We start from the raw sequence: 9,350 nt of genomic DNA on the forward strand, positions 1-9,350 counted from the left end.
ATCCTATAGTTGTGATATATAGTTGTATCATGTATGACTTAGTCTGACTAATTATTTTTTCTTATTAAACCTAACATTTCATTTATGACTAATCTTCCATAATGAAAATCTTACCACTTTGACAACTTTCTCATGTTTATAAGTTGAGTAATTCTTTGTTTTGCAATGTAATACAGTTTAATGTCGTAACATATTTGACTTAGTATCTTTAATTTAAAACACTAAGTCTTTACTATGACAGTATGACTAAGTAAAATTTGCTATCTCAGTAGTAAGACTTTATCTCTTATTTGTGACAGTTATGTTATATTTGACTAAGTTTTTACACGTTGATATCTCATTTATGACTTAGTATTAAAATATTATCTGATAATAGTTATATCAAAAGCTTAGCATGACTACATATTCATATTTTGATTTTTTCATAAGAATCATTTCATTAAATGACTTAGTTACCCCATAATTAAAACATAGCTATCTCATAGTAAAAACGTAGCACATATTTATCATGTAGTTATTTCATAACAGCAACGATTATTGAGAAATTTCACAATGATTACATATAATAAATGTTCAGTTTAACATGTTTTTAACTATGTGACTCGGAGTGTAAGGATGGCTCATTGGCTGAAGTTTGCCTATTTCACTCACTCCAGTCTAGGCAAATTATAGGCCCTATTTGCTACCACATCTCCAAAAATAAAATGTAAATATATACCCATGTTATCCGTATGTGTGACTGTGAAATGCTGACTGCAGGCTCAGACATTTCCAAGTTACTTAGCAACAAAACCGTAGGCTGTCTCAGATGATGTGGCTACCACCAGTGGAACAAAAAAAAAAGTGAAAAAGTGATGTCCAAACTCAGTCGGCGTGGAGAGTCACAAAGAGTCACACAATGTGAGGATGTTGTGCAGAAAATAAAAGAAGAGTTCAGGAAATGAAGGGCTCTGAGAGGCCAGTTAGGAATGACTGGGAGGGAGTCCAACTGGCAGGATTTCCCTTAGACTCAAACAGGAGGGGGGACAAAAGAAACACCTGTTTTATATTGGTGGGGGGACACTCAAGGGTACAAAGACTATTAACAGAGATAAATACTTGTGTTTTAACAAACATTTATTCAGTTCTGTCAGTAGTTTGAATGGGAATTAGTTCAGGTTGTTGCAGAAAATGTAACAAAATGTCGCCACCTGCTGGATTTCTGACTGTACTGCGCCCCATCAATTTAAATACTGTACATTGATCTAATATTTAGTGGCAGCAGCTGAGACTTATCCCCAATATATATATTTATGACATCATCATTAAAGTTTTATTTTAATGTAATTTTTTGGAGATGCTAGTGTTTGTTCACAATAATTGTTATAGAATAAACACTTCTAGAAAACCTGGTAAAAAGCATTTTTTAAGTGCCTACACCAGCGTTTCCCAAAGTTGGGGTCGGGACCCAAAGTGGGGTCCCAAAACTTCAAGGTGGGGTCCTGAAAAGATTTTCTGAATTAATTACATTGTTGCCTTATGCTGCGTTCACACCGAACGCGATTTCAGCTTCAAAATCGCAGCAAACGCTGAAGTTTGAAGCTTGTGCACTTTGAGGTCAGACGCAGGTCAGCTSTMGAAGKGSTGCACGGCAGAGCCTCCCCGCCCCTCCCTCCTCTGTCGGGCTCTGTTTAATGTCGGACGAGGAAGTGGCTTTGCTTTATTTACAGAGAGCAAGAGCATGTCACTTTCATCAGATAATTAATCATAATTAATTCACCAGATAACTCAGAGTAGAGGCTCACAGCTCGCTTTCAGGACTATTTTTGTCCTGAGTCCAGTCTGATGAGCCGCTGCCACACATTGGTGAGGATATCTCCTGTCAGGACACCGACTGCAGGCACTCATTTCAGCTAAAGAGCTCCTCTCCATCTGTTTCAGGTTAGTGGACATCATTCAGTAAACTGTCCCGTCGGGAAATATGTCGCTACGTCACACAGTGGAGTCTCTCTGATTGGTTGATATGGCGCGTCGAGCTGCAAAAGTTTGGATTTTCTAACTTCAGCGATTTGCGCATCAAGCACGTCGAACGCTCAGATCGTTCAAATCGCGCTGCTCTAATCGCGCTTGAGGTGCCGCAGCACTTCCCGACGCTGCTTGAAGCGCGTCCACCATAGACTTTGATGCTCCTGATGCTGAAATCGCGTTCGGTGTGAACGCACCATTAGTTGTTACAAATGAGTGAGGTTAGTGTATTTAAAATGGATAAATGTAGTATAAAAATATTGTTTCTGTGCCCATGTTTTGTTGACCTGATACAAATGTTTATCATCCAAAAATAGTTGGGGGCACAGGTCTCTGCTACTGTTGTTTTGTGGGTCAAAAGCTGAAAAGTTTGGGAACTGCTGCACTTTGGTTCCCAAAGTTGGGCTTGGGACCCAATTCTGGGTCATGAAGCACCTTAATCTCCAGAAATCAATTTAAAGGGTAATAAAATAATTGCTGCTGTAATATTTTTCCTATAATTACAAAAACACAAAATAAGTAAAAATAAGTATTTACTGTATATTTGTGTACAAGCTGTTTAGATTGTCAAAAAGCCTGTGTTTTTAGGGTTATTAACGGAGTTCGTGTACTCAGACCAATAATATTTGGGGTCACAAGTTTTTGCCCTGGATATTTTGTGGGTCAGAAGATAAAAAGTTTGGGAACCACTGGATTACACTATTTTAAATGACATGAATCAAATGTTTTACTATGTTATATCTGACTGAAAAGGTGGATAAGTTGTAAATGAATAAACAAAGACTCAGAGTTGAGTTTACTTGTTGAAGACAATAAAATAACTTTAGACTGGGCTCCAGAAACAACTGTTTATTTAGCATAAACAGAAACCAAATGCAACAATTAGGATTACTTTAGCAGTATCTGAACATAATAAAATATATATTTATGTAAATGCATCACTGTTATAAAACAATAAAATAAAACATCTAATATGTACCTGAGATGATAAGTTTTACATGTACATGCTTTTAAATTGAAAGTTTTAACTTCGATGTTTCTCTAAATGACACACGTGTGATGGAAAATATTTTTATAAACAGCAGGTTTTTTTTTACTTTAAAAGATGTTTTGAGTCTACAACTACATTGTAAATAAGTGAAACTTTAATGCATATTTAACAAAGAGAGAGGAAAAAGACTCAAATAAAACAATAAAAGAAGAAAGACATTAAAACTGTTCCTTCTTTAAAGAGCACGGAGCAGATCCTCCACAGGGACGCTCGTCACGTCCGAGTAAAACCTGCCCTCGTTGTCTCCGCCTCCGAACACCAGCAGAGTTCTCCTGACGGACCCGGAGCGGACCTCCTCGTCCCCGTCGTTGTCCTCTGAGGGACGGTGGCGGCCGGGCGTTTCCATGATGACGATGGAGTGTCCCGCCCTGGGGACGGACAGCTGAGGCAGCGTCAGCTCCGTCCAGCTGCTCGTCTCTGAAACCACAAAACTGTACCTCAGCAAAGAGGACGTTTTTTTTCCACTTTCTGATAACTAAATAAATAAGTCGTCGACGGGCTTCTGCAGAACTCGAAGAATCAGGTGTGTTGCAAAGAAAATTCTCCTCACTTTTCAATAATATTGTTCAGCATAAGAATTGCATTGTAATTGCAATGCATAATGCAATGCATAAAATTTGAAACACTGAAAAAACTTTTCAACAAACTCGAAGACAAGAAACCAAACCTCTCAAGTTCTCTTAAATAACATTTCAATATATTATTATCCATTACAAACATTATAAACTAAGAGATAAAATACAAATAACACATTTTTAATCATGATCATCCATTTTCTGTACACGCTTCTTCCTTCATGTTCATTAAAATGAAAACTTTTTGAATTTTATTTAATTTTTTTAATTTTCCCACCAGCTTTTACTTTGAAAAACACTGGTCTAAGAAACATTTTCATTCCCACTGAGAAGAAAACTGTCAGATCAGCAGATTAATTCAGAACAATGCTATATTTTTGTAAATAGATGCGTAAAGTTGTGTGTAACTTTTGGACAAACATCATCAGCTGGATGACACCACACAGCGTGTTTCAGGGGATCACACTGACCAAATTAAAAATTCAGGACACAATGGAGTGACAGTCGTCACTCGAGCCGTATATCATGCAAGCTGAACTGGCTTTGTGATTTCAAAATAAAAGTCTCCTACACTGTGGTGAAAACGCTCCCTTGTGGCGCCTCCTTTCTTTTCATGTATAATAACTAGAAATTTAACCATAAAATCATCCACAAAGTGGGGGACACAGGTTATTGATAATTAGATTTTTATGCTTTGTAAGCTCAAAAAATGACGATTGTATTATACATGAATAAATACGGTAATTAAAAAAAGGGTTTAAGTTCACTAAAATGTTGAGATCCTCTGTGATTACAGTAATTTATTAAAGTGACTGTGACATGCATATTATGAAATACAAAAAGTCAAAGAAAATATATTTATATTTAAGAAACTTGGCATAATATACATGATTTGACCCATTACGTCACATAATTGGCATATTTTCTTTTGAATTTTGCTCAGCTAAAGCGAAACAGGAAGTGACATCAAAGGGGAACTCTTTAAGAAAAAACTTCCTCATTTTTTTTATTGAAACAATATTATCTGAACTATGACTCTTTCTTATCTCTATGATAGTGATTAAATTTTTCTAAAGAAACATCAGATTCTTCTCTACAGTCTGTGTTGTCAGTCATTTTAGCAACACCCTGTTTTTATATTCAGATATTCCCCATTGACATTAGGGCTGTGTATTGGCAAGAATTTGGCGATACGATACATATCATAACAGAGGAGTCCCGATACGATATATCCCGATATATTGCGATACGGTAAGCAAGGCGATATATTGCTATTTTTTTGTCCAAAAATTCTATTAAATAAAAACCTCTTACTGAAAAAAAAAGAAAAGCTAATGTTTACTCACAATGCTAATGCTACCCTTACTCTCTGGCGCTCAAGAGGTAGAGGAGCCAAATGGCTGGCTCACTGCTGCCAACTAGTGGTCAGAGGCTGAACTACAACATAAAAATGAACAGTTGGCAAGAAGATTGACATTTTAAACCTTAATAAAAAATCGATACAGGGCTTTAGAATACTGATACAGTATCGGGAAATGAAATATCGCGATATTTCAGTGTATCGATATTTTCTTACACCCCAATTGACATCACTTCCTGCTACTTCACATGCAAATATCTCAACAACTGCTCATCTCAGTGACATGAAATCTTTTAGACAATACGTTATCAATCTTATCTTTCTAAAAATACATTAATATTTACTATAAAAATTGACGTCACAGGCACTTTAAAGACATGTAAAGTTGGAAATGTCTCAGCGTGTCAGTGGGAGGAGCCTCAGCTCCACGTTTGTTAAGATACATGAATGAAAGAAGCGCAGAAACATGCGAGCATGAATATTCCTGTACTTTCCCACTTCTGTCCGTGCACCGACTTTTAGTGTGAAAGCTGCGCACTTTTTGACACACAAGGCCACACCCCCTACCATCGCCGCTGAACCGCTGCTCACCTGTATCGAAGACGAAGGTGTCGCTGAGGGCGTTGTTTCCGTTGTAACCGCCGTGGATCAGAAACCTGGTGTCCGACAGCACGGCGCTGCCATGCCAACTGCAACACAAGCATAACAGAATCATTGTGTCGAAGTAAACACTCAGTTGTGTGTACAAAAACTGGCAGTGAGGGTCATGGGTTTTTGTGTGATCGAACCTTCGAGGAGACGGAGCTTTTCCACAAGTTTTTACAGCGGAGAATTCCATCAGACCTACGAACACGATTTGTTTTATTGTTTTATGCGTCCGGTGTGTGTTTTTATTTAAGCGAGCAGTTGGCGTAGCTTACCGAGGTCCAACATGTACATGTCGTTGTAGCAGACGGGCGTGTCCCAACCCCCGAACACGTAAATATACCTCTCCTGAATCACACACGCAGAGTGCCTGAGAGGAAAAACACATCAGTCGCATTAAGTGTCTGGACAAAATAAAAATAAAAAAAAAGAAATGTTTGGACGGAGTTTTGTTACCCTGACCGGGGGGACGGTTTGTCCCCCGTGACGATGGGTTGGTACCAGATGGAGAGGTGAGGGTCGAAGATGTACAACGAGTCGCTGCAGCCGTCGGGCTCCGGGTTGGGGCGAGGAAACACCCCGCCCAGCACAAAGAGTTCCCCCCGAAACATGCTGCAGCTGTGGTAGGCCAGGGGGGGCACCTTCCCCTGAGCCTGGAGGGAGAATTAGTGGGAAAAAAAATAAAAACTTATCAATCAAATACAAAAAGTCAAAGTAAACACATTTTTATATAAGAAACCTTGCATAAAACGTGATTTTGCCCATTTTGTCACATAAATGGCATATTTTCTTTTGAACTTGGCTCAAAGTGCAACAGGAAGTGACATCAAAGGGGAACTCTTTAAGAAAGAGAACTCCGTAATCTTTGTTTATTGAAACATTATTTAAACTCTGACTTCATCTCTGATAGAAACTCAAAATAATCTAAAGAAACATCAGACTCTTCTCTACAGTCTGTTAGCTATTTTATCAATGCTTTGTTCCATTCAGACATTCCCCTTTGACATCACTTCCTGTTGCTTCACATGCAAATCTCTCAACAACTGTTCATCTCAGCAGCGGGAAATTATTTGTGCAACACATTAATAATGTTATCTTTCCAACAACGCCTTTACATTTATTAAAAAAGTTCATGTCACAGGCACTTTAAAGAGCTGGGGTCAGCGCACCTCCACCATGCTCCACCTCCAGCTCTGCGTGTCCAGGATGTGGACGTCGTTGAACCACTTCTTGTTCTTGGAACCCCCGAACACGAAGATGCGCTCGGAGTCGGGGTCGTAGACGGCCGTGTGCCCAATTCTGGCCTCGGGGGTCGGACCCTCAGCCAGAGTCTCCGCCGCCACCCAGGACGTGTCCTCTGGTGGACGGAGGACAAAGTCAAAACCTGCTTTAACAGCGTTTTCACAGAAAAGGACAGTGTCCAAACAAATTCAGGGGCTGCGTCCTGCGAAGGCAGATTACGTCACAGCGAGGAGATTCAACTGCGGCCTGCAAGTATTTGTATTGTATTACATTACATTACATTAAATTACATTACATTATATTATATTATCTCATCATATCATATTATATTTATCCTGATTCCAAGCACGGATCTCAAGATGCATTTTGGGACGACCGCTAATTTCTATTAGGGCTGCAACTAACGATTATTTAAAAAATATATTAATCTGTCGATTATTTGTTTGATTAATCGGCCAAAACATTAAAACACTTAATTACATGAATATGAGTAGATTTAAATTAATTTAATTCCTGTATAAATTAGGGATGCAAGTTATCGATTAATGTGAAGTTGTCTGAAGTTGTTTTGAGCTGCTGTAATGTGCAAATTTCCCAATGTGGGATCAATAAAGTTTTATCTTATCTTGTTGATTTATCTTATAGATTGACTAACAATTAATTAATAAGCAGTCATTTTCTTAAAAACCAGAGTTTTCTATTGAATCAAGAGGGTCTTTTCATAAAATGAAGGATTCTTTTCTAACAATATGCTAAATTAAAAAAGAAGCACATCATAAATATTTTAACAATTGATTTTGCCAGTCGTATTAAACACTGACTGGAAAAGAAAAAACACAAAAATGTGAATGTCATACATTAATAAACTTGGTTATAGCTATAAAACATAACAAAACAGAAATTTAATAGGTTGCTGAATGAGGAAAACAGATAAAAAAGAATAAAATATGATTTTTAGATGTATTAATTTGTTATAATTAGAATTTATTTGCATTTAGAATGTATGATTTTTCTAATTATTTACTTTTTGCTTCCTTGTTGGTTCTGCCTGCGGCTAAAACGACCCAGTAAGCAGTTCTGAAGCAGCCCCCCATCCCTCCCCCCTCCCCTACTGAGTCAGTTCAGGAGTTCTGCTGCGTCTTTTTTTTTCCTTCATCCTGAACCTTTTTGCTGTTTATCAAATAACTTTGAGCCTCAGTCAGAAAAAAAAAAACTGGAGGAATTAATTGTGTCAAATACTTTTTATCATAACTTTGGATCTACTTGGCCTAACAACACAATTTAAAAACTGGTTTAAAGTTTGAAGTCTCTACTTTTCACTTGAGAGTCAGAGAGGGCGGATCTTTAGAGGTAGAGTTTTTCTTCCTAAACTTTATTTAGGTCAGCCAGCATCAACGACCCTCTGCGGGTGACGTAAACGGCGCTGCGACACGGCGAGGGACGCATAAATGGCGCGACAACGAATCGATAACGAAATTCGTTGCCAACGCTTAATAATCGACTTCTATCGATTCGTTGCTGCAACCCTAATTCTATCTTCATTGCTTCTGGACATACGTCGGGGTAATGGCTAGACCGTCTCAATTCACACCCATTTTCTTCTGGTCTTCGATGTGAACAAAGAACCCGGCTCAGACCAGGTAGGTCCTTCGAAGGACGCAGCCCCTGAATCTGGACACAGCCTGTAAGTTTGGACCGACCCGTGCAGAGCTTCCACATCGGATCCTTGCAGAACTGCATCCTGGCTCCCTGACCTCCGATTAAAATGGCCGTCTGAGCGTCGATGGGACACAGAGTTTGACCCCAGCGTCCCGACGGCTCGATCAGAGGGGCTGCGGGGGGGACACACGGAGGGATGGACACAGGTGAACGAGTGTGATGAAGTTAAACGGTGCATTATGTCTGCAGAAACGCACCAGTCTGTGTGGGAGTCCTGGACTGACGACTCTTTGTCCTGGATGCACTCTGAGGAGGTGTTTTCCCCACCAGCTCCTGTGTCTCTGCTTCACTAACTGTAAAACAGGACATGAAGAAGACAGGAAGAGCTCATTGCTCGTGTCAAACGCTGACGTGTCTGTGAGCCGCAGAACGGTTCTCCGTCCTCACCGGTTTTTGTCCTGGAGGATTCGGCTCTGTCACCAAACAGCTTCTGTCTGCTGCTGCTTTGACCTCTGACCTTCCGCGCAGCAGCTGGGGCCTTGTCCTTCCCTCCGTTTGGACACACATTCTCCTCTTCTCCCGCCTCGCCGACGTCGTCGCTTTCTGACGATTGCTCCCTCTTCCTCTTGCCGCTGAGCTCCCGGGCGGTGAGGGGAGCCACCGTGTTCTGATGAAACACAACAATCACAAGACCAAAACTTCACATCAAAAACAACCCAGAATACAGCGGGTAAAATAAGTATTGAACACGTCACCATTTTTCTCAGTAAATATATTACTAGAGGTGCTAATGATATGAAATTTTCACCAGATG

General features: G+C 39.6%; 1 protein-coding gene across 1 annotated transcript in view; it reads right to left on the reverse strand.

Annotated features, from left to right (window-relative positions):
- Window positions 1-2,838: 2,838 nt before the first annotated feature.
- The window catches only part of krcp (kelch repeat-containing protein), a gene marked incomplete in the record, with an annotated part of 13,553 nt that continues 7,041 nt past the window's right edge, over window positions 2,839-9,350 (reverse strand). The window contains 9 exon segments of the mRNA XM_014019056.1: window positions 2,839-3,472; window positions 5,582-5,679; window positions 5,779-5,833; window positions 5,911-6,005; window positions 6,092-6,288; window positions 6,805-6,992; window positions 8,578-8,709; window positions 8,794-8,889; window positions 8,984-9,203. Coding sequence (XP_013874510.1) covers window positions 3,231-3,472; window positions 5,582-5,679; window positions 5,779-5,833; window positions 5,911-6,005; window positions 6,092-6,288; window positions 6,805-6,992; window positions 8,578-8,709; window positions 8,794-8,889; window positions 8,984-9,203 — 1,323 coding nt within the window.

The sequence above is a fragment of the Austrofundulus limnaeus genome, unplaced genomic scaffold (assembly GCF_001266775.1).
Source record: "Austrofundulus limnaeus strain Quisiro unplaced genomic scaffold, Austrofundulus_limnaeus-1.0 Scaffold208, whole genome shotgun sequence".
Classification (NCBI taxonomy): Eukaryota; Metazoa; Chordata; class Actinopteri; order Cyprinodontiformes; family Rivulidae; genus Austrofundulus; species Austrofundulus limnaeus.